The following is a 26,067-nucleotide window of genomic DNA, read 5'->3' on the forward strand; positions in this document are numbered from 1 at the left end:
TTAAAGTTTTGGTCCTTTGTAGCGATCCTTGAAACCTAGGTAGCATTAAAACTGCCAGCTTTTCCTTCCAACTGTAGGTTTGTATATAAAGTAGATTTATGCGTTCCTCATCTGTGTCGAGCGTGACCGTCACATAGTTCGATGTTCTTTGTATTACTGACCATTGTTTTCCTCGAAGCCGGTTTAATCATGTAGACTCCTCTTGAAAGGTTTATAGAAGCACTCTTTTGGACACCTCTCGGCACGGATACATGTATGAACAGTAAACGGTGATTCGGGAAGCCAAGGAAGGATTGATAAATGCCACGGCCATTTTGTGTTTACAACAAGTGATTTAGTTCCCAATATTCCCATTATACTCACGGGAAAGATTGAAGGAACAACATTGAATTATAATTGCAACATGGCTAAACAAACTGCTATGATACATCTATAGTTGAAAAAAAGAATTGGGACTTTTGAGCGAATATTATTTTTTTTAGAGCGCCGGCAATATGTGCTATTTTTCCAGTTTCGGCGTGCATGAAACTTGTGTCGAGCGGACCGAACTTCTGATCAATCATCCTAGAAAACTTCAACTGGAATTTTTAATGAAACAGAACTCATTTTAGTGATTGACTAGGTAAGGGCTTGGAAATCCCAGCTTATGAGAAAATCGAATTTTCGAAGTAAAATCAGTGGTCGGTTCTTACAGAGACAGCCTCTTAAAATACGTAGCGTGGGTTGCGTGGTCGCCTATTGTTTGATGTAAAATATCAAATACGGAAAACCGTGTTTGACCACATTTTCAAACACCCAGAAGAGAGGTGAAGACACAACGCGTGGCGACGTACTTTTTTTACAAACCTCGCGGTGTTTGAAAATGTGGTCAAAGACGTTCTTGAATGTTTACTATATCTTCTCAACCGACACTAACACCACCGAGAAAACGGAGAAATAAAATCGTAAAAATCAATCCGGCTATTATGATCCGATATCCAAACATCGTCAATATTATGATTTCCTTTGTTTAAACTTATACTGAATTTTTAATGCGTCCGAGGAAGATTATTGTTGAAAGGTCTGGGTTTAAACCCTGGTCTGGGTTGTTTTACCTTGTTACCCATAATCTCATGATCCCACAGTTCCCCATCGATAACTCACAGCCATTACCTTCCATTCGATAAATCAGTTGCATTGGTCTACTTTTAATTATATATATTTCCTTTTTTTAGGACCTTGGAATTGCAGAAGATTACCAAACCGGAATTTAACATAACATAATCAATAGATGCTGTGATAATTGGTATTGAAGTGGGGGTTTCTAACAACGAAATGTAGCTTGCTGAAAAAAAAAAATGACGTTGACGCAAAAAAGTGGGTTTTTTTTCTGTAAACTTAGTACATTGATTATATTATTGAAAGGGAGATAAAACTTTTTGGTTCCAAACCAATTTGAGTCTTTTTGTCCATCCTTGTAGTACATCCCATGTCAAGGACCAGAAGATCCCGGTCCAATAGAATTCCTAAAGGGGGTCGGAGGGGGGAGGGAACACCTATGTTAATTGACGACCCAGTTAGAGTTATAAAACGGCCAGGATAGAGTTACCTTATTCATTATATGACTGAAGGTTAGAGACCCTGGGAACGAGGTTAGAAGTACATACGTTTTGTCTACTTTTTGGCCGTTTGAAAAATAAACTCTAGTGTTACGATTTAATTTGCATTCCAAATATCGACTGATCTGATAGGGTCATAACTCTTCTAGTATACGAATATCTCGACAAACAAGAGGTTCTAGCAAAAGAGTCATGTACCATGGATCTATCTCGTTTTTTTCTGTTTTCTTGCTTCTAGTCATCATAAATACTTTAAATAGCTAGGAAAAGAATATAACGATGGACACTGCCTCAGTCAATTTTTTTTTGTCACAACATTGCCTCATTCATTCCTCAATTTTCTGGCTACAGCCTTACTGCCAGTGAATTTAGAACTTGTTCTAACTTCTTCTAGGTCTGGAGGGGTTGTCATGGCCTCTCTAATGTTCAGTCCTTGTTCCTACACACACTTCAAGAAAATTCTACTTCAGTTTTTCTCTTGTCTTACCTATTTCATGTTCTCGTGAGAGTCATCTTTACGCTTTTTTGTATGTTGCTTGACAAGGGCTGGTGCGCTAGCTATATATGAATTTTGAAATTACCTTAATGCGTGAACAGATCGGTGTTTCAGCAATTTCATCTTATCTTGCCTCGCGGGAAGCGCGGTGGCCTCATGGTTACTACGCTCGTCTCTGGTCGAGCGGTCCAGGTTCGAGCCCTAGCCGGGGGCATTTCGTTGTGTTCTTGGGCAAGACACTTTACTCTCACAGTGTTTCTCTCCACCTAGCCATAGTAATGAGTACCGGCGAACTCAATGCTACGGGGTAACCCTGCGATGGGCTAGCATACCATCCAGGGGGGAGTGGAAATACTCCCAGTCGCTTCATGTTATCGAAGCCGGGATTAGTTCCAGTCTGATGGGCTACTTGTCTCGTATGCAGACTTTACCTTTTCTTGCGTCGCTGGTGTCATCTGTCTCGAAGATGATCTCTGATTAAGGCGAGAATTACTATTGCAAGTCCAGCCCAAGAAAAAGACTCTGCAAAAGAAATAATTACCATTCTAATAAATGATTTTAAATCAAACAAGATTCAGCTAGTGCTGTGAGTGAGGTCCTGTTTAAAATTTTCGACGGCTCCCTCTATCTATATTGTCCACCTTTTTTACAGGAGAACTCCTCCTCTCTACCCCTTACCTACCCCACCAGCACGGGAGTGTAGTAATAAAACAAAGGTGTAATGCGGTTGCTTTTAAAAATTTCAAATCGTTCCCCGCATTCTTGAGAGCTTGTTTGCACGCACATTTTAATAAAACAACACCTTCATTAATTTCGTTAGCTTTTTTACGCCTTTTCTCATTACTCTTGATGTCACCTATAAACAAAAACATCAATGGATTTTTTCTCGATTTGTCTCATTCTGTTAAAATGCTTTTGGAAGATTGCGTTGAGTATCTTCTTTCTTGACGGGTAACACATATATAATGTTTGTTCTGGCTTATACGCCCAAAATAGCAATCAGATAACACTAGCGTGATAATTTTAGGTCTCAACCCCCGAAATGGTCTGACAAGGACCACTCTAACATTTCCTCCAAAGGCTCTCACCCTAGGATTACTACTGGGCTGAGCTCGTCTGGCTTGTGTAAAGAGGTAATAGGGAGAGTTTTGTGTCGCCTGATAATCACTTGCAACATAGCTTGCATTGCAGGTTTCTTATTTTTGTTTGATGATGGTGGGGCTGTGGAAGGATGGGAGGCTTGTGGGCTTTGAGTGAGGGGGGTGTGAAACAAAACATGACTTCCAAAAAATGATATATGAGTTAATATAGTTGTGAGCAAGGCATACAATGGAGAGAGATGTTCTCTCAAAAGGTATTGAGCCGTTCATGTGAGACCTTACGAGAGCTGTTGCCCGACCCAAAGTAGTTACTGTGAGGTATGGAGCAAGTGATTTTCTTCATTCATGGTCCAAGGGCGAGGCACGAGTAGCCAAAAATGGAGACCTTATGGCTGTCAAGTTAAAGGAGAGTAAGCTACAGTCTTTGGAATTATGTAACGAGATGGCCTGGCCCATCAGTGCAGAAGTATTTTTGGACCGGATCCTAGTCCATGGCAAGTTAATCCCCAGCATTTTTTCGGCTGCCCTGACAATTAGCAGGTACGGGAATATATCCCAGTAGCACAGAGTCACCGTGACAGTAACAGGTACACAACATAAAGCTACGCTACTCCGTTCACCGGGATCATCAACCGGCCTTTTATAGTGCGTATGGAATTATTTAAACTTTAAGAACCTACTTTTACGAGAAAAAGGTTGACATGAATGAAGACGTGTGCTACTAATTTTATCAGCTTACCTCAGGCCAATTCGGAAACAAACACATCTCCGTTGAAGGTCTTTCCCAAACCATTGCCGGTCCTGTTACTAAACTCGCACAGCTTGAACTCCCCGTGCTTGTTATAAGTAGTCTTGGCGTCATCTCCTGACAAGCAACCCTTATGTCTACCCCTTTGTCTGCTCAAAAAACTCTTCTAGCCAAGCTCTTCAGCTTTTCCTTTGCAGTAGTTGAAAATTGCCTCAGGGCCCTTAGCACTAACTTTTTCGTCAAATAATCTCGGCAGAGCGAAAGCGTCTCTAGGGGAACACGCTGCTGTAGCAACCAATAGGTTCCTAGTCACCTTAGAGAGAATGTATGAGTGAACTTTATTCCTAAGTATAGGAGTATTCAGCTTAAATAACTAATTGTGGACACTCAAATGAAAAAGTAACAGTGTTAGGAATATCAGGATAGTAAGGACAGGACTGCACAGGATATAACGTCCGCCTTGTCCGGGAATTTTCCATATGCTCTACGTAGAAGAAACCCCAAGAGTAGCACTACTTTGATTAGATGTAACATGTCAAACACAAAAGACCGTGTTTAACCACAGTTACAAACAACGAGACGACGTAGCGGAGAATTTTTGATGAAATTCGAGTTGCTTTGAAATATGGTCAAAGACAGTTTTCGCTGTTCGATATATTTTCAAAATCAAAGCTAAAACTAAGGAGAAAATGGTGAAATAAAATTGTTTAAATCTATTTCCACCGAGTCTGCCATGTTTGAAGCGGAATGGAGACGCAAAGCCGTGGAGAAACGTGAAGAACTAAAACGCTGCCTCGCAGCCCCTTGGCCCCCGCCCACCCTCCCGTGCCCTCTCTGCCCTCGCAAATTTTATGCAAAGATTGGCCTGCTAAGCCACTTCCGAGGCCATCAAAGAAGAGAAGATCGTTAGAAGAAATTGACGTTCGGACAAAAGCCAATGCCGACGACGAGATAGTACAAGAACATGCAGGTCGATACGTACAAACATTACAAAATTTACAACAATTACCTTAATTACAAACTACAAAGAAAACTTCACTGCACTACACTACAAGGATCACATACCTTATTCAACTAAAACAAAATAAAGAGTACTTAAGGGCATCTTAAAAAAACGAGGTTTCAGATAAGAGCTACTGTTGTTTTAAAGGTAGTAAAGGTTTCCATTTTTTGTCGTGGAAATGGATTTTGTTGTTTTTATTCGCGATAAAACGTTCGGTTTGAAACGTTTTCTTTTCTTAATTTTGTCGACTAACAGTCTTAAACATAAAGAGCCCTTATTTAATTACAGCGTTAAATAAAATATTTACTTTCAAGAAGGATGTTGTTGACTAGAACTGTTATATTAACCTTTAGGTATCTAAAATCCCAAAAAGGACATCCTTGATATCAAACCTAACAGTTATATTTAAAGAATTAAGAACAACCTTTAAATCATCCCAAAACATACACACTTTCGGTACACTAAGAGATGCTCTATGGTCTCCAACTCCTTTTCACAAAATCGCAGAGAATCTTTTTTTTTTAAACTTAAACGGCATCTTGTGTGTACAAGATCGTGCTTAATGTTTCATATTGGATTTCTCTTAATTTAGTATCCAATGTTGTTTTGAAGGGCAGTAGATATATCTTTTCCCAGTCTAACTGGGATGTGTGCGTGCTGAAAGCTTTGTTATATTTATTTTGAGCTGTTAAGATACTGGATATCTTAAAAACAAAACTGTCATATAAGACTTCAATTGAAGATTTTGGAAATTGACTTTCTTCCCTTAAATAAGTGAACTGAAATCAGTTTTTGAGGAGATCGAGTTTTTATTTGTTTTTAATAGTCTGCATCAGTCTTCAGGAAAAGCATTGAACAGACTGAAAAGTAGAAAATGTTCAACTGGTGAGAGAGGTGAATATAATGGTTCCTTATTCCACTTGCATTTTCCCCTTGTGCCGTAGAGGTCTCCAATTCTTATGATTTAGCTTTCGCATCTTGCCAAATCGTTTAAATTTGAACAGGATGTCACCCAGAGTTCGTCCTCGGTTTTGGTAGCGTCCCACTAGCTTCCGAGTTTCTGCATTAAAAAAAGTAAAGAAACAAAAATATTCCAACAATTTTTATTTTTGTTGAGAACTTTGATAAATTATAAATACAAGTAATTATAAGATATACATATTTTTTCTTCTTTCAAGTGATCAGTAATGGAAAAGTGAAAATAATCCGATTAGAAACGAACGAAATTGGCCTCTTGCTTGTCTGATAATTGCAATAACAGCTACTGAAAAAGGATTTTTTTCATAAACAAGAATAAACAAGAATAATGATTCTAAATCGTCTCGCTATTGGCTATCTAGTTTGGCAAGCGTAGCTGCCTCCATGCCCGCCTGACAACATATCACACAATGTGAAACCAAAGAAGTTTTGTCTCACTTTGACACTCCTGATTATTGCATTCCCTGGTAGTGCTGTCGGGTCCACTGCAGTCCTCTCCGCCATTGGAAGCCGGTGGATTGGTACACGTTCTCTCTCGCGTTTGCACCCCACCCTCACAAGTCTTTGAGCACTCACCGTACGGCTTCCAGTCTGAATAACCACCGTTTACTATAAAAAAGAACATAAAATAATTTCAATAATGGCCCATTCCCCCTATGAGACTCGCCTGCAGGGAATCATGGTAGTTGTATTCGTCAAAATAACCATCCAGTCCAAGATAATGAATCCCTGCAGTCTTTCCATTCCTTTTTTTGTCAATCAAGGTAAGTAACAATGGCTTCTTCCGGAGGGTTTTAACTATTGGGCCTCAAAAGTTTCGCGATGTGCTAACTTCAGTGGAATTTTAGTCCTTACTTTCTTCGTGGGATAAGTGAGAAGGGGTCGCTGGTCGTCACCTTATGGAACTTAACGGACGCTATTTGTCCATTTTACCTGGACACTCCTGATTGTTGCATTCCCTGCTAGAACTGTCGGGTCCCAGTCCACTGCAGTTTTCTCCATCATGTGATGGTGGTGGATTGGTACACGTTCTTTTACGCGTCTGTTCTCCACCCCCACAAGTCTTGGAACATTCACCGTACGGTCCCCAATCTGAATAACCACCATTTACTACGAAATGGATAATACTATAAATAACAAAAATATGTTTGCCTGCAGAGATCTCTCGCTATGTATTCATAATAATGATTTTATTTACAGAGCAAAAATAAAAATTAAGAATTTTTTTTTTTTTCACTGAGAAACGACACTGAAATGAAAGAGTTAATGATTTTAAATCGTCTCGCTATTGGCCAGCTAGTTTGGTCAACCAAAGAAGTTTTTCTTACTTTGGCACTCCTGATTGTTGCATTCCCTGGTAGTGCTGCCGGGTCCCAATGCACTACAGTCCTCTCCGCCATTGGAAGGCGGTGGATTAGTACATGTTCTCTTTCGTGTTTGCACCCCACCTCCACAAGTCTTTGAGCACACACCGTACGGCTTCCAGTCTGAATAACCACCGTTTACTATAAAAAAGAACATAAAATAATTGCAACGAATGGCCCATTCCCCCTATGACACTCGCCTGCAGGGAATCATGGTAGATGTACTCATCAAAATAACCACCCAGTCCAAGATAATGAATCACTGCAGGCGCATCTCATTTAGGGAATTGGCCCTTGCATGATCACGGAATAGTGTTTAAAACCATGAAGAATGACTGTATAGCAAACGTGCACGTGAAGGAATCTTTTTATAATGTGGTGGGGCAGTGGTCAGTACGCAACATGCCACAGCTTCAAAAATTTTGTATCTTAAATGTCAATGGAGTTGTGAGCCCAAAAATGGAGGGAGTTCCTGATATCAGGTATTTTCTACAAAGTATGAGCTCTTTGTTAGTCTTTCCATCACTTTTTTTGAATCAGGGTAAGTAACAATGGCTTCTTCCAGAGGGTTTTAACTTGTGGAAGGGAGCATGCAACATGACACAGCTTCAAAAAAAGTTGTGTGTTAAAAGTCAACAGAGCTGTGAACACGAACATGGAAGGAATTGCTGACATCAGGTATTTCCTACAAGGTATGTGCCATTGTTAGTCCATCACTTTTTTTAAATCAAAGTAGGTTACGAACGCTTCTTTCAGAGGGTTGAAGCTTTTGGGTGTCATTAGCTTAGCGATGTGCTACCTTCAGTGGAATTTTGGTCTTTGCTTTCTTCGTGGGATGAGTGAGACGGGGTCTCTGGTCGTCACCTTATAAAAGTCAACGGTCGCTATTTTTCCATTTTACCTGGACACTCCTGATTGTTGCATTCCCTGGTAGAACTGTCTGGTCCCAGCGCACTGCAGTCTTCTCCATCATGTGATGGTGGAGGATTGGTACACGTTCTTTTACGCGTCTGTTCTCCACCCCCACAAGCCTTTGAGCACTTACCGTACGGTCCCCAATCTAAATAACCACCGTTCACTACGAAAATGAATAATAGCATAAGTGAAAAATATATGTTTACCTGCAGAGATCTCTTTCTATGTACTCGTGATAATAATTTTATTTACAAAGGGCCAAATTTTCTAACTGCCCATGGCGCCGATTACAATAAAAGTCTGGAAAAGATACAGAGAATAGTAATAAACAATGACTAAAAAAGCAAGCCCTTGGTAAAAAATTAAATGATTAAAACTCAATTAGCTTTTATGAAAAAGGCAGGTTCAATGTCTGTTGGAAAGAAAGAAATTCAGGTAATTGTAAAATGTCAGTTGACTTTGGCAGTGGTGTCCCAACACCTTAACTCGTACGGTGGAGAGCTTCACAACCCTTCTTCCTAGAACGCTGGGCAAGGGCTCCGATTTTGTATATCTTTTAGCCTAGCGCAGGAGTCTTACTTTTAGCCTAGCTCTTCACAATCCTCTCCAAGCCATATTGGGCAAATGATCTTTCTCTTAGGTTTATTAGTCTAGCGCTTAGCCAACACGTAGCTCCTCACAATCCGCTCCGAGCAACACTTGGTGAAGGATCTTTCTTTGTATGTTTTATAGCCTAGCTCTGGAGTCAAGCTTTCAGCTTAGCTCTTCGCAAAATTCTCGCAACCACTCTAGGAAAGGCGCCTATTCTTTGTATGCTCTACTCTAGTTGCTTTCGTAGGTGCCAGAATTCGAAGTCCCTGATAAGATGATCCAAATGTAGGCGATAATATTGTGCATATTTTTACTGGGCACTCTTGATTGTTGCATTCACTGGTAGTACTGTCGGGTCCCAGTACACTGCAATCTTTTCCTCCGTTTGCCGGTGGTGGATTGGTACACGTTCGTTTTCGCATCTTCACCCCGCCCCTACAAGTCTTGGAGCAGTCGCCATATGGTTTCCAATCGGAGTAACCTCCGTTAACTACAAAAGGCGAGTGAGGAAAAGCCAATTTTGTATTTCTGAAGCAGGCTTAAAAGCCTGCTTCAGTATTCGGTCTAGGAACGAAAAGGTTGTATTTGGAATTTCTTAGATTATGTGAGTGAACACTGGATATAAGATGTAGACTTAAAAATGATATTTAAACTAGTCAGAGAAGGATTTTGGAGAGCCTTAAACAAAATAATTGCTAGTGGCTTAGCACGCTTTGGCTCCAAAGAATCCCACCCGAGGTCACCGAGTAAAGTGGAAGTTCTTATCTTCAAGTCAGGGAAAGTAATTAAACGCGCATCCTTATTTTGTAGCTTTTGGAGTCTCTTAGAATGACACACACCTATGCTGCCCCATACAGTATGGTTGGATGAGAGTATGGTTGGATGAGAGCTTTATAGATCGTGGTAAGAGTCTCACGGGAAACTAAGTTCCTGACACGCTTGATAGTCCCGAAGACGGCAGAGACTTTCATTGTTTGCCTCTCGGATTTAAAAATACATCGCTTCAAAATTCGAAATACTATTTTCAAAAGGCAAAAAAAATTTACTTATGGTGCTCAAGAAATGGCTCAGAAACTGCTTCACACGATGCAGTCCTTAATCATCAGGCACGTTGTAAAATACCTGCGCGGTAATTGAAAATGCCCTTGCAAGGTCTAGTGTGCTCAAAGATAAAGTTGAGTCCGGACGTTATCTATGAATTACAGAGCACCATCAGTAACTGACGTCAAAGGCACTAGAAACTGGCAGTTTAGCAACTGTTTGGCCTTGACAGATATTTGACTACTGAATCAAATAAGTAAAGGATGGGTGAAAGAATTTTTTATTGCAAGAAAGAGGTTTTTGCAGTTGTTACTCCGAGATCTATGAATATCCCTTTATACATATTTGCAATTTGTAGTTTAGGATTAATTGTAACAAAGTTAAAAACAGTCTCATTATACCTGGACATCCTTGGATGTTGCATTCCATGGTAGAAGTGTCAGGTCCAAGGACACCGCAGTCTTCTCCTCCGTTTGCCGGGGGCGGATTGATACATGTCCTCTTTCGCGTCTTCACCCCACCTCCACAAGATTTTGAGCACTCGCCGTACGGTCCCCAATCCGAGTAATTACCATTTACTATATAGAAGCGAGATAAGAAGACCCAAATCAGACCTCTCAGAACGATGTATTCTATGGATTACTTACATATTATTTGAAAGTGAATAATTGCTCATTTTTTCACCAAAAGCTTGGATATCCGCCGTTATCTGGGAAAACATTATATGGCACGGTAGCTTTCTTTCAGCAATAAATGCTTTAGTGTGTGTTATGGAATTTTACACTTTAGCTGTGTTACCTGGTGGGAAGCTAATCATATTTGGGTCAATAACGGCAAATAATACACATTGTATAGATTTAACCAAGCCCAAATGCGGAGTTCCTGGGCGTGGTTATTTGAGGCCTGATTAAACTAACCGAGGATATTGTTAAACTGAACACGTGTATGCTTTTTTATGATTATTTCCACCATGATAAGTTTCCTAATTTACCTGTTTCATTAGGATCTGAACTACATATTACAGTACCCGTAGTGCATCATCCAACCAAGTTGCAATACCTTCATTTCGAACTAATCTTAGGAGATTTTGCCCCAGCATTATTGGAAGTTTCTTTTGGAATAATATTCCGCAATCCATTAGAGACAAACCATCTAAAAAATGTTTAGAAAAGCACTTTCACGCTGGTACCTTGCTCAATACTAATGAAAACATTATCTCTTTATAACTTTCTGAGCTATTTTGTCATTTTTCCTCTTCTCTTTCTTTTTCTTTTTCTTTTTCTTAATAATCTCAAGTTATACACAACTTTAAGGGGTACGAAATTAGTTTATCTAGATGTGCCCCTCTCCTCTCCTCCTCTTCAATATACGATGTAATTCAATTTAAGTGATGTAATTTCTGTTTTTTGCGTTTTTTTCTTCCTTACAAAGCACTATCGGTTACTTTTTACTTTCTTTACGTTATATTTACATATCTATGTATTAGCTAGGAATTGGAAGAATAAAATAAAAAAAAAAATTTAAAAAAATTTAAAAAAAACCGAGGATAAGCAAGAATTTTGATCTATTTGGGTGTTTTGTCCTTAACAAGGCCGTGAGGTTTTCTGCTTATATTGTTTGGCCTTCTCAGTTTGAGTAATCTTAAGCTACAAAAAACATAAGCAGTGAAAAACATTTTTATGGCAGAAAAATTTAAGTCTCGATTAATTTTTAATCCTGGGTTAGCGTTAATCGGCTCAGTTCCAAACAACCCGGCCCTGATTACGTTAAATGGACCTAGATTGAGCCAGCAATTCAATCGTGGAATTGTGGTCCCTTTTCTCTTCGTGGGTTGGGTGAACCAGGTTGCTAGTCGTCACCTAGGCCTTTTGGAACTTATCGGTTGCTATTTGTCCATTTTACCTGGACACTCCTGATTGCTGCATTCCCTGGTAGAACTGTCTGGTCCCAGTCCACTGCAGTCTTCTCCATCATGTGATGGTGGTGGATTGGTACACGTTCTTTTACGCGTCTGTTCTCCACCCCCACAAGTCTTTGAGCACTCACCGTACGGACCCCAATCTGACTAACCACCGTTCACTACGAGAATGGATAATAGTATAGATAACAAAAAATACGTTTACCTGCAGGCATCCCTTTCTAAGTTCCCATAATAATAATGTTATTTACAAAGAGCCAAATTTTCTAACTGCCCATGGCGCCCATTACAATAAAAATAGGGAAAAGATACAAAAAATAATAATAAAAGATGACTAAAAAAGCAGGTCACAGTTAAAACTATTCAATGATGAAAATTAAAATAGCTTTTACAAAAAAAATTAGGTTCAATGTCTGTTGGAAGAAGAGAAGGAAATTCAGGTAATTTTAATATGTCTTGATTATGGCAATAGAATCCCATCACCTTAACTCATACGGAGGAAAGCTTCACAACCCTTCTTCGTAGAACACTAGCCAAAGGTTTCGGATTTTGTATATCTTTTAGCCTAGCGCAGGAGTCTTACTTTTAGCCTAGCTCTTCACAATCCTCTCCCGACCATACTGATCAAATGATTTTCCTTTGTATGTTTTTTAGCCTAGAACTTAGTCTACACTGTAGCTCCTTACAATCCTCTCGCAGCCACACCGGGCGAAGGATCTTTCTGTGTATGTTTTATAGCCTAGCTCTGGAGTCTAGCTTTTAGCCTAGCTCTTCACAATGTTCCCCCAGTCACTCTGAAAAAGGTTTTTCTTTGCCTTTCCTAGTCTAGTTAGTTTCGGAGGTGCCAGAATTCGAAGTCGCTGATAAGATGATCCAAATGTACGCGATAATATGGTCCATATCCTTACCTGGGCACTCCTGATTGTTGCAACTGCTGGTACTGCTGTCGGGTCCCAGTCCACTGCAATCTTTTCCTCCGTTTGCCGGTGGTGGATTGGTACACGTTCGTTTTCGCGTCTTCACCCCACCCCCACCGGTCTTGGAACACGCGCCATACGGTTTCCAATCAGTGTAACCTCCGTTAACTATAAAAGATGAGTGACGAAAAGCCAGTTTTGTATTTCTGTACAATTACGTCAAGGGGAACGAGTTTGATGGGATCTTCGACAAATTCATTGTTTCTTTCTCGAATTTAAAAAGACAATCTTTCAAAACCCGATATGCTATTTATGAAAGGCAAGCAAAATTTACTTGCTGCTCAGGAAATGGCCGAAAAACTGCGTCAAACAATGCAGTTTTAATTGGCAGATTTTAAAAAGTCTGCATGATAATTGACAATACCCTTTGCAAGATCTAGCGTCCTCAAAGATAAAGTTGATGCCGTATGATCTATGAATAGATCGTTTCCACGTGGCGTCATCAAATTCGAAAATCCAAAACTAAAGAGCCACGAAAATTTTTATCCTAATAAGGCGTAAGGGGATCTAAACTTATATCTGTTTACAACTTTTCAGCTCATTAGCGTGCTTGGTTTGGAAACCAGCGCCGTTCGAAGTTTTGAGTTATGGCGTTGCGCCACATACCGTTCCGATCGCGTTTGTGAAAAAATATACACTTATCTAGTAATTTTTAGCCTTTCAGGATTAAAGTGTTAGGAAAAAAGCTTGTGTAAATGTTTGTTGGTTTAGTTCAGATAATCAGTCGCCTAGATAGCCAAAGTAAGATCCAGATGTTTGCACTATTTTCCGGCCGCCATGTTGGTGGAGCACAGAGCTCCAAATCTTGGAGAAGTGTCTTCTTTACCTGTCTCCTATAACATTAAAATTTCTTGACTTTATCCACTGAATAGTAAAACTTTTCGATTTATTTTTCCTTGCGTGACAGTGAAAACCATCTATTACATATAGAGAGTACCATCAGTAGCTGACGTGAAAGGCGCTAGGAAATTGCAATTTAGCAACTGTTAGGCCTGTTAATTATTTGACTAGTGAATCAAATAAGTAAACGACGGGTGAAATAATTTTTACCGCAAGAAAGGCGTTTTTGTAGTTGTTACTCCGAGATCTATGAATATCCCTTTTTATTAAATTCTCAACCTCGGATAATGCAAATCTAACTTTCTGAATGTTTCACTAGATCTCGGTTACCAGCCATTATGCTGGCGTTTGACCCTATATGGAAATGAATGCGGCAAATGTCACTCAGCATAAAATTTTTCGCGGGAAGCCAAGTTTCGTCGATGGATGAAAAAGGCAGATTTGGTGAGCTATCCACGGAAGAAATACAAGAAATTATCGACAAGGCCGTCCCAGAAACAACAAAAAAAAGCCGCAAAGTTCGGGATGAGATTATTTAACGGTACGTATCCGTTAAGTTTCCCTTAAAAGTTGCAAACTTTCAAGTATGACCGTCGAGATTTTACGCATTCGTGAAGGTTACGTAACATCAACAATATTTACCTTAAAGTTACAGAACGGCTTGCTAGTCCTGGTGGCACCACATTTTCAAAACCAATACCAGAAATGTCAAAAGAAGAGCTGAATGTTTGTTTGAAGTGTTTTTACAAGTCTGCGAGGAAGAAAGATGGCACGCATTATACGATTTCATCCACGAAATCCATAAGAGCCGCCATTGATCGTTTCCTTCGCTCGCCGCCACAAAACCGTTTTCCATAATCCCTGACCCCGCTTACACTGAGGCAAATAAAGTTTTAGACGCTTTCGTGAAAGACCTAAGGAAAACGAGAAAAATAGCTGGCGTCGTTCACAAAAGAGCAGGTGAAGAAACTATTTGGGGGCGACGAACTCGGTCCAGCCGAAAGATTGAATCCTGCCCAGTAACAGAGGACGGCTTGGTTCTACCTCGGCCTCCTTTTGGGAAGACAAGGACGTGAAAACCAGCGACAGTTGACACCCGCAATGCTTTCTCTACGAAAAACTCCACAAGGGGTTGAATGCTACGAACTGAACAGAAGTCAACCTGGTTCCTTGCCGGCTACAAAACATCACCAGGGAAGCCTCGCAGATGCTGAGGATGAATCGGATGCGAAGATATTTTCCGTCCCGGGATCTGAAAGATGTCCAGTAAAACGCTCAAGAACTACTTGGGCCATCTCAATCTAACGTTAGATGCTCTGTTTAAGAGACGAAGAGCAGGTCAAAGCAAGAAGTTTAATCCTGCAGACGGCAAAATCCGGTTTTGCAGCGCACCTCTTGGTACAACTCCGCTCGACGACATGATTTTTTTTTCTTTTTATAACAATACTTTTATTATTATTATAATTATTATTATTATTATTATTGTTATTATTATTATCATTATTATTATTATAACAGTAATACAACTACTAACACTATTTACTCTAATTAACAATACGTTGCAATTACACATGCTACTTACAATACTAAAATTTGCATAATATACTCTACAAAACAATACATTTACCCTTTTTAATCTACGATACTAATACATTACTGATGCTTCTTACATTCATGTTATAACAATAGTAGTAGAACACTAATAACTGATTTTGCCACTGAGAACTCGACAACACGATGAAAGAGATGTCAAAGCGAGCAGGTATAGAGCCACATCTCACAAACCACTGCCTGAGAGCTACATCTGTCACAGTGCTCTCTGACCATAATTGCAAGACGAGGCACATCAAGTCCATAACGGGACACAAGTCTGACCAGGCAGTCCTACAACGAGCGGCCTTCGATGGAACAACAACAGCTGTCACTCGTTCTCAGTGATTTCATTGGAAATGCGTCTTCTGGTACTGCCACTTCAGTGCAGGGGAAAGAAAACGAAATCCAGCAGCAGTGCAGACCAATCCCAGACGAATTTCCCCATCAAATGCCTGGGAAAGCAGTTCTTGTCGAAAATATTTTTCCACCAGTTCAACCTCCGTTTCACGGCATGGCGATCAGAGAAGCTTTGCCAGTACTTTTACAACTGTAGTGTAAATGTCCACAATTAAAACTTTGAACACTTGATAGACTGCAAAACAGTCGTTTTCGGAAGTTTTCGGAAGGCGCGATCTTCGCGTGTGAAGCGCCCGAGCCTCACACGCCCGTAGGGCGTTTGAGGCGTTTTTAGCGTCTCTCCCCATTTTCCCACGCCGTTTTTACACTCGCTCCAGACCTTTCGTTCGCAAAAAATACGACTGTTTTGCAGTCTAAACACTTGAGAGCACTGCAGTAAGGTTTTTACCCGTACAAAACATTCCGTGAAGTTTAGATTACTGTAGATTCAGTTCAGCTGTTATTTGCTTCGCTTTTGATTTTTCATTCAACTGTTCGCACGGCGGTGCACTTATCATGTGATCATGAGATCATGTCGTTTTGGCGCCCGGAAGTCACATCACTTTCCGGTCGTTTCTTTAGCTTAAATAAAATTTAGCAAAACCGAAGGTTGAGAGTTTAATAAAACAATTATTCCATTCGCGCTTGTTGGATATGAGATTGGTTCTGGCCAACTCGACCCTACGGGCCTCGTTGGCTATTTACCATCTCATATCCAACGCGCGCTCATGGTATAATTGTTAAGTATATATTGACAATTTGTAGTTTAGGATTAATTAAAACAAAGTTAAAAACAGACTCAACTGATTTTCCATTAAACCTGGACATTCCTGGATGTTGCATTCCATGGTATAAGTGTCAGGTCCAAGGACACTGCAGTCGTTTCCTCCGTTTGCCGGGGGCGGATTGGTACATGTCCTGTTACGCGTCTTCACCCCACCCCCACTAGATTTTAAACATTCGCCGTACGGTCTCCAATCCGAGTAATTACCACTTATTATATAGAAGCGAGATAAGAGGAACCAAATCGGACCTCTCAGAACGATAAACTCAATGGATTACTTGCAAATTATTTCCAATTGGATAATTGCTGACTTTTTAACCAATAGCTTGCGTACCCACCGTTATCTAGAAAAACATTATATGGCAAGGTAGTTGTCTTTCAGTAATGGATGCTAGAGTGTGTGTAATAATATACATGGAAAAATCACTTGATTTTGATTGCCTGAGAGGGGTGCAGTTCAAGTGTAACACCAGTGCAAAAAAAGAGGTTCTTGCAGTTGTTACTCCGAGATCTGTAAATATCCCTTTGTATATATTGACAATTTTGTAGTTTAGGATTAATTGGAACAAAGGTAAAAACAGTCTCAACTGATTTTCCATTATACCTGGACATTCCTGGATGTTGCATTCCATGGTATAAGTGTCAGGTCCAAGGACACTGCAGTCTTTTCCCCCGTTTGCTGGGGGCGGATTTGTACATGTCCTCTTACGCGTCTTCACCCCACCTCCACAAGGTTTTGAACACTCGCCATACGGTCCCCAATCCGAGTAATTACCATTTACTATATAGAAGCGAGATAATAAGAACCGAATCGGACCTCTCAGAATGGTAAATTCAATGGATTACTTGCTCGTTATTTGCAAGTGAATAATTGTTCATTATTTCACCAATAGCTTGCGTACCCGCCGTTATCTGGAAAAACATTATATGGCACGGTAGGTTTCTTTCACTAATGGAAGCTTTAGTGTGTGTTGTGGAATTTTACTTTTCGGCTGTGTTACTTGATGCGAAGTTAATCACAGCTGGGTCAATAACGGTAAATAATGTATAGATTTTGCCAAGCCTAAAAGCGGAGTCCTCGGGCGTGGTTATTTAAAGCCTGACTAACCGAGTCAGGATAAGCGAGAATTTTAATTTGTGTGTTTTCTATTAAACTTGGCGGTGAGGTTTTTGCTTAAATTGTTTGGTCTTCTGAGTTTGAATAATCTCATATTACAAAAAACATAAGTAGTGAATAACATTTTATGCAAGAAAAATATATACTTCGGTTAACTTTTACTCCTGGGTTAGCCTTAGCCAGCTCAGTTCGGCGCAACCCGGCCCTGATCATAGTAAGTTAAACTGGTTTGACGCCGCGATTCAATCGAAAAGCCTGTAGTTGGTCAGCGGTAAACTTCAAAAAGTTCAAAGCTGTACTAATTTCAGTGTAATTTTGGTGCCTTTTTTTCCGTGGGATAAGTGACACGGGGTCGGTGATCGTCACCTTGTGGAACTTATCGGCTGCTATTTGTCCATTTTACCTGGACACTCCTGATTGTTGCATTCCCTGCTAGAACTGTCTGGTCCCAATGCACTGCAGTCTTCTCCATCATGTGATGGTGGTGGATTGGTACACGTTCTTTTACGCGTCTGTTCTCCACCCCCACAAGTCTTTGAGCACTTACCGTACGGACCCCAATCTGAATAACCACCGTTCACTACGAAAATGGATAATAGTATAAATAACAAAAATATGTTTATCTGTAACGATCCCTTTCTATGTACTTGTAATAAATAATTTTATTTACAAAGTTTCAAATTTTCTTACTGCACATGGCGCCGATTACAATGAAAATTGGTAAAAGAAAAAATAGTAATAAAAAATGACTAAAAAAGCAGGCCATTGGAAAAAAAAAATTAAAATAGCTTTTATAAAAAAGGTAGTTTCAATAAATGTTGGAAAAATTTGAATGAAATTTGGATAGTTTTAAAATGTCCTTTGTTTGTGGCAATATAATCCCAGCACGTTATACGGAAGAATGCTTCACAACCCTTCTTCCTGGAACACTGGGCCGAGGCCCGGATTTTATAATTTTCTTTTAGATTAGCGCACGAGTCTTACATTGAGCCTAGCTATTCACAATCTTCTCCCAGCCATACTGGTTAAATGATCTTCTTTGTATGCTTTTTAGCCTAGCGCTTACCCAACACTGTAGCTCCTAACAATCCTCTCTCAGCCACACTGAACGAGGAGTCTTTCTTTGTATACTTCAAAGCTTAGCTCAGGAATCTAGCCTTTAGCCTAGCTCTTTACAATATTCTCTTGGAAAGGCTTTTTATTTGTATGTTCTAGTGTGCTTGCATTTCGAGTTGCCAGCATTTGAAGTCGCTTAAAAGATGATCCAAATGTAGCTGACAATATTGTCCATATCCTTACCTGGGCACTTCTGCTTGTTGCATTCGCTGGTAGTACTGTCGGGTCCAAGTCCACTGCAATTTTTCCCTCCGTTTGCCGGTGGTGGATTGGTACACGTTCGTTTTCGTGTCTTCACCCCACCTCCACAAGTCTTTGAACACACACTGTACGGCTTCCAGTCTGAATAACCACCGTTAACTACAAAAAAAGAACATAAAATTATTACAACGAATGGCCCATTCCCTCTATGAGACTCGCCTGCAGGGAATCTTGGTAGTTGTATTCATCAAAATAACCATCCAGTTCAATCCCAGCAGGCGCTCCCTACTTAGAGAATTAGCTGTTGCCATGTCACGCAGTAGTGCTTACAATCATAAAGAATGACTGTATTGGAAACGTGCACGTAGACCGATCTTTTTATAAGGATGTAGGACTGTGGTAGGGTAGGAGGCTGGTGGGGTTTGATGGAGGGAGTATGCCACATGACACAGCTTCAAAGAACCTTGCGTGTTAATCTAGTTGTGTGCACGAAAATGGAGGGAGTTGCTGACATCAGGTATATATTACAAGGTATGTGCTATTTGTCAGTATTTCCATTACATTTTTAAATCAAGAGTTCCGCTATAAATATAGAGGAGATGAGTATCACAGAAAGGCAGCGTTAGGTAAAACTAGTTGGCCAACCTTATTAATAGGGTGGTTTTTTTCAGGAGTTTGTACAGTAAAGGTGGGCTATATTACCAATTAAAGAAAGTAATGAAGATTCTTACTTGCTTTACATCCGTACAGCTCTACTCGCAAAGCGATGAGAATGTACCAGTCGTCAGGAATGATTCTTATGGTCCTTGTGATGACTGGTGGAATCAGGTCATATTTGACAACACTGTCTTTATCGTTGCTGGCTTTAAAAGTCTTAAAAAGAATAACTGTTTTGTAAAATGTAGATTTTTTTCTCTGTACCATTTTAAGAGACCTAGATTGTCCTCATTATTTAACGAACATCTCGATCAGCTATTCTGAACGAAATTGAGAATGAAATGATCAATCGTAGCTCGTGCAATTTCTTGCAAGTTAAAGGAAACTCACTATTTGTCGTTTCTTTATTTTGAGAAGTCGAAGTTCTTCAATGGCTTTTTACCTCTCTTAGATCAAATATTAATTGATTGTGATTACTGCATACTAGTTAAGGCTGTAGATTCCGTTCACCGAAATTCTAGTCTCCTCCGCAGCTATTTTTTGGGATGCCACTATACGCTCCCCCAAAGGTTGCAGACGAGACTACCGAAAGTCTTGACCAATCGTATTTATTGGCTTTTAGATAAGTTAACTGTCGGTTACCTCCTGCCGGGACAGTGGGCAGCTAGACACGGAATTAATGTTGTCTATTGTATTGTATAGTATTGTAAATTCAAACGAGATTATTTTCAAAATATTGACCTTGGTATGCCATTCTGGCTGGTATTGCTGGAGGAAACCGCGGTCATCAACGTATTGAAGTGTGTAACTCTTCACATAATAAGGCCCATGGTAATAACCCTGCGTGGCAATACCAGTCACTTGCGTGTCTCTTCCAAACTTGATCTGAAGCCACTGACTATGATCACTCACTGCTGGTATCCAGCCTCCATAACGTCCAACTCCTCCCTTATAGTGCAGTCTAGCATTACCAGGAGCGTACAATAAAGTCGCATGGGCCAGTGTAGAGGAGGCTGTTACAGCAGAATCTGGAATTAACTTATCTTGCATCCCTAGTGGATCCCTACATCTGACCTCTTGGGGTATTTGGAAACCTAAGAAAACAAGACGGGGAAACAAGGCTGTTGTTGCCTTTAACAACAAAAATGAAAGTCGACCCATAAAAACACAGGCACGTAGAGTGTTAACGGACAAGTAAACAAGTAACCAAAGAGTGCTACGACTGCCATTACAACTACAACTAACACTACCACTACTGTTACCACTATCACTACCACTACCACTACTACTACCTTTACCACTACCACTACTATTACCTCTACCACTACCACTGCCACTACCTCTACCACTACTACTGTCACTACCTCTACCACATCCACAGTGAATACCACTATCACTACTACTGCTACTGCCATGCCAATGCACTGCCACTGCCACTGCCACTGCCACTGCCACTAACACAACCGCAACCACACCAATTACAACTACCATTGCAATTACTGTATGAAAATTCCTACTACAACCACTATCCAAACCACTAAAACTACGTACCGCTGTCAATGCCACTGCCACTAGCACTACAATCACCACTTCCACTACCACTGCCACTACCATTTCCACTACCACTGCCACTGCCACTTCCACTACCACTGCCACTTCCACTACCACTACCACTACCTCGACTACTACCACTAACACTACCGCTAACGCTACCACTGCCACTACCATTACCACTTCCACTACCGCGACCGCTAGCACGATCTCTACGACGAGCACTACCACAACCACGATCACTACCGCTACCGCTCATGTTGCTGCCACTGCTACTGCCACGGCCGCTGCAGCTGCCTCTACTACTACTTTGACGTTGACAGCTCCGTACCTGATCTACAACCATAGACATCAGCCCTCAATGAAATCCAGACATGGTATTCCAATGGATTGATTCGGATGTAGCGTGCAATAATAGGATTCTTTAGCTTGTGACTCACAATTGAGAATCGATCCTTATTCCCTTCAAATTCCTCAAATAGAACAAAAGAGTGCGGGTTTCTTGATTACCGACATGGCATAATTAACTAAGACGACACAATAGAACGTGTGGAGACAAACTAAAACCAAGAGTGTATGTAGGGTAAGATAGTTAACGTGGGTCGTATCCCCTTTGTAATCATTCTCAAGATATTTTCAGACATCGTACTTAGTTCTTTGGGGGTTAGACACCATTGGTGTTGCGTGGGTGTTTTAATGGAGTATAAATATGCGTATAGATCGGTTTGGGCTCTTTACGTGATTATAACTCGTGACATGATTGGTTATTTCTTGATCTTCCCGCGATTTTGAAGACCATGAGTAAAAATAATTTGAGGAATTACCTTCGGTACTCTTCAAAAACACACACACACACAAAAGGGTTTAAGATTGAGGAAAAATTACCTTGACAGAACCGTCTTCCAGGTAGTCACGGAAAAATTTCCCGTCATAACTGTACGTCAAACGATACTTTGTCACCCATTCGTAAGTATCGTCTCTTCCTTGAGTGGAAACTATCATCACTTTAACGAAACGCCCAAAATTCACCTGAAACCAATTGTTGTCTCGTAGATTACCAGCTGCCCAAGCTCCATAGTGTCCTGCTTTAAGCCTGAAATTAAGTCTTCCATTGCCTGGTATATATAAAGTTGTACCCGGAGCTACGTAGCTTGAAGCAGTTATTGAGGAGTCCGGAATGGCATAATTTTCCAGACCTAATCCTTCCTGGCAAGCAGGGGGTTGTGGGGTGGGAAAACCTGAAGGAGAAATAGTGATTTTTATTTGTAGTTTGTTTTATTTTAGAAGTGACCTATGTACATGCATATAGTATATCAGTTATACAAACTGCTGACTAGCTATTGCCAACTTACTGTACAATTGTTATGGTGGAATGATTCTTCCTTCGACTGCTTAGATGCCTCACGTGCGGTATAAATCTTTGTGTATATGACGTGAAATGTCAAACTTTTGTGTATTTTGGTGAACGTGAGCCCCGACGACGAAATTTTTGCACTTTCTTTTGGAAATGATGACTGCAGTTACATATTAAGTTTGGGCGGGTTTTAAGTTCAATTGGCGACTGAACAGCTAGATCTAGATAATAAAAAAATTCAAAGGTTAAATATATATCTATTTTTACGAGGCCTCAGTCTTGGCGTCGCCGTGGTCATTATTTTAGCTCTCTAGTATTAGGAAAGATATTATGATTATGTCATACGTGCGTATATTTGTACATAATCCTACCTGAACGACACCCATACAACTCCATTCTTAGTGACATCCACCCATGATACGATACCGGTTGAACTCGGATGTAGCGGGCATAGATTGGTGGATCCAGTATGTTGATATCAACGCTCTTTCGGTCACTATTGCCTTGAAAGACCTAAAGTGATAACAACAGACACGTGTACGTAATGGCAAGTGTCAACAAAGTGTTTAGCAAAAGCGGACGACCACGATGAGTGGCCGGTTTCAAGGAGATCGAACTGGACAATGCGATATTGAGAGTGTAGCTAAAAAATATCAGATATAACAACGTTTGTGGAGTTACCCTCATTAAGGTCCGGTAATACGGGCAACATTTTTCTTCACCTTGTCTCGCAACATTGTTGCATTGCAAGTTGAAACACATTGTTGCGCGTATTACCACGTTTGTGACCAACTTGTCTCGCAGCAAATTACAGTGTTGCAAGTTGAGGCAACATGTTGCGCAAAGTAGATTCGAGTTCTACTTTCTGCAACTAATTTTAGTTTTGCTGCTCGTATTACCACTGAAGCTACAACTTGTCTTGCAACAAATTTGAATTCAACGCTTGTGATTGGCTGTCGCGGAGAGTGGCAACGCGGCAAACAAAACAAACATAGCGGACGGTGAAGGCGGGCGTGAATTCGAAGTAGACCAGTAACTCTCGGATTGTCATAAATTTGCCCTATGCAAAGACCTCAAGGGCTATCATAGTCTTTGGGACACCTCGTTTGTCCCTTCACACAAGCAGCAAAAAAGACAAACGGCGTGGAAGAACTGTCCCAAAAACACAACTTTTCGCCTAGCAATCTGAAACGAAAGCGAGCTTCATACTGAGAGAACTTCGCTGGCACGGAAAATTAAGAAGAAAATGACGGCCAGAAATCGAAGTGGAAGTTCGTGGAAACGCTAAATTATTTGAAAGAAGGCTCCATCTTTATTTAAAAAACACGATTGACCGATTATACGTGAAGAATTCCGCAGACTTGAAGCACTGTATTTTGTTGCGAGATAAGTTGGCCACAAACGTGGTAATACGTGCAACAATGTGTTTCAACTTGCAATGCAACAATGTTGCGAGACAAGTTGAAGAAAACTGTTGCCCGTATTACCTGACCTTTAGGGAGCTTAAGCACGCCGAGAACGACGACGCCGAGGACGACGCCTACTCAAAAATGAATTGATATTTTCGCGATTGTCTAGATCTGTTCGGTACGCCTAGGGCTTGCCACAAGTTGCCCGAAATTTCTCAAAAAGTTGCTCAAAAACTGCTCCAAAAAAAGTCAAAAGTTACTTTTTGTAACGAAAGTTGCTCAAAAGTTGCTAAACAAAGCCAAAACTTTTTTGTTTCTCTCTTCTTTTATTTGTTCTGATGCAAAAATATGCAATTTGTGCAACAAAAGTAACATTTCTAAGCATTTTTGTGCATTTGGTCGTGTAACCAGCGTCGCTAAATAAATTTGTTCACAATACGTATGAGTAAATACTACGCATCAATATCAAAACTTTTTAAAAATCTTTTTAAATTTTTTTAACAAAATTTAAAAAAAAATTTCAAAAAAGAATTATAAAAAGTTTTAAAAATTTAACGAAATTCACAAGTTGTCTACTGAAACATTGTAAAATATGGAAGCATATATGGCCAACTACAGTACTAAAAGCTCCTCCGATATCTAGAAAACTAGAAATTGCTCAGAATACAAAAAAATTGCAAGTGAGCTACTTTCACTTTTAACTTGTCCTCACACAAACGTATTCACATTGCTAAGTATATTTTCTTCATTAGAGATGAGTAGTATAAAAAATCTGGGAGACAATACGGTCCTATTATGCGAAATCTTCTCTTCCGGTTGCCGTCCGCGTCTCAAAAACGCGCGAGCTTAGCTCTCTAGTATCTCTCTTCCCCCAGGTGTATGAATGGGTACCGGTGAATTTAGTGCTTGAGTGGGGTGGGATAACCCTCCGAAGGACTAGCATCCTATCCACTGGGGGAGAAAAAATACTTCTAGTCGCTAGTCGGGATAAAATGCGTTCTTTATGTACAACTTCGCCCAGCGTAGACTTTGTTTTCCTTTAGTTAACGTGGAAGTTCAATCTCCAAAGGATAAAGCGAAAACAAACAAACAAACGAAAAATTGAATTACTGTATGACTTTAACTTTAGTGTTTTGGTGTAACTTACCCTGTCAGAGCCATATTGGCCGCTCTTGTAAAACGCAAAATAACCGCCATCATAGCTATAAGAAACCTTGTATTCAGTCACCCACTCATATAATTCTGCTCGGCCCTGAGTTGCGATCTTGGTCACCTTTGTGATGTCACCAAGATCCACCTGAATCCATTGTCCTTGTTCCAGGAACAAAGTTGACCATGCGCCTGTTTTGCCGTTCCCTGTCCTGTGATTAAGCCTAGCATTGGTAGCTCCATGAGCTACACTAAACTGCAAGTACAATACGTCGACTCATAAATGTATTGTTTGATTGCCCGTGACTCCTTATTTAGGGAATTGAGCTACGTTGTGCTGAAGCTCTTTACTTTCAAGAGCTCCATACGAATGTACCTCTAAGCATCCCTAACCCTGTTTTTCTTTCTTAATGTGGGTTTTTTTTGTGAATGTTTTGTGTTTTTTCTCTCCCTTAAACTAAAGTGTAAACTGTAAATTCTTCCTTCACCTGTCCTGTCCAGTATTTAAACATAACTAGGCTGGAGGTTAACTTGAAAGTCTCAAAATTGCAGACTTCAAGACTACGAGATGTGACCAGTAACTACTGACACACTATTACTGGAGACAATGGCGTCAAAATATTAAACCAAATTTGGGTAGTGTAAAAATAACTAACGGTATGTTGAGCTAACCCGCCTGATGTATCTTCAAAGAGTATACAAGTATAAATATTTATTGTCCAACTGCAGCGAATACCGTCCAAATAACAGTACAAATATACAGCGACATTGTACAGTTATTTTTATGGTAGAAAACCTGTTTGCCGTATACAGGTCGGCGCGCGCACGCAAAACTGTCTCCCTCTTTTATTGATAAATTTATTGACTACTACAGTTAGATTATAAATCTCTCATTAGATGTTTTAGTGTGTAGTATCGCTTTATATTTTTACTCGTTGTTTGTATTTCGACTCGCCCTACGGGCTCGTCAAAATACGGTACAACACGTAAAAATGTATATATGTTATTTACCGGCTGGAAGGTCCGTATAGTGAAAAACCGTGATCGAGGTCTTGAGCGGCCTCGGGCAGCATTTTCAAGCCCAAGGTCACAGTTTTTCACTATACGGACCGACCCTAAGCCGGCAAATAACATGTTTATTTTTTTCCTACAGTAAATTGGTTGTGGCTGC

General features: G+C 40.3%; 2 protein-coding genes and 1 pseudogene across 2 annotated transcripts in view; all 3 read right to left on the reverse strand.

Annotated features, from left to right (window-relative positions):
* Positions 1-5,682: 5,682 nt before the first annotated feature.
* On the reverse strand, positions 5,683-17,007 carry LOC145491302 (mucin-like protein; annotated as a pseudogene).
* An 84-nt stretch (positions 17,008-17,091) lies between these two features.
* LOC145489535 (lactadherin-like) lies at positions 17,092-22,256 on the reverse strand (the record flags this gene model as incomplete). Its single annotated transcript, XM_081468517.1, has 6 exons — positions 17,092-18,039; positions 18,759-18,935; positions 19,508-19,649; positions 20,175-20,527; positions 21,316-21,457; positions 21,870-22,256. Coding segments are annotated over 6 exons (1,395 nt in total), but the record flags the coding sequence as incomplete, so codon positions are not given.
* Positions 22,257-22,264: 8 nt separating this feature from the next.
* The window catches only part of LOC145489537 (retinoschisin-like), an 11,265-nt gene continuing 7,462 nt past the window's right edge, over positions 22,265-26,067 (reverse strand). The window contains exons 4-6 of the mRNA XM_081468520.1: positions 24,895-25,152; positions 22,710-22,851; positions 22,265-22,275 (exon numbers count right to left, since the gene is read on the reverse strand). Coding sequence (XP_081324646.1) covers positions 22,265-22,275; positions 22,710-22,851; positions 24,895-25,152 — 411 coding nt within the window. The remainder of the gene's footprint in view (positions 22,276-22,709; positions 22,852-24,894; positions 25,153-26,067) is intronic.

Source organism: Orbicella franksi, chromosome 6 (assembly GCF_964199315.1).
Source record: "Orbicella franksi chromosome 6, jaOrbFran1.1, whole genome shotgun sequence".
NCBI classification, from domain to species: domain Eukaryota; kingdom Metazoa; phylum Cnidaria; class Anthozoa; order Scleractinia; family Merulinidae; genus Orbicella; species Orbicella franksi.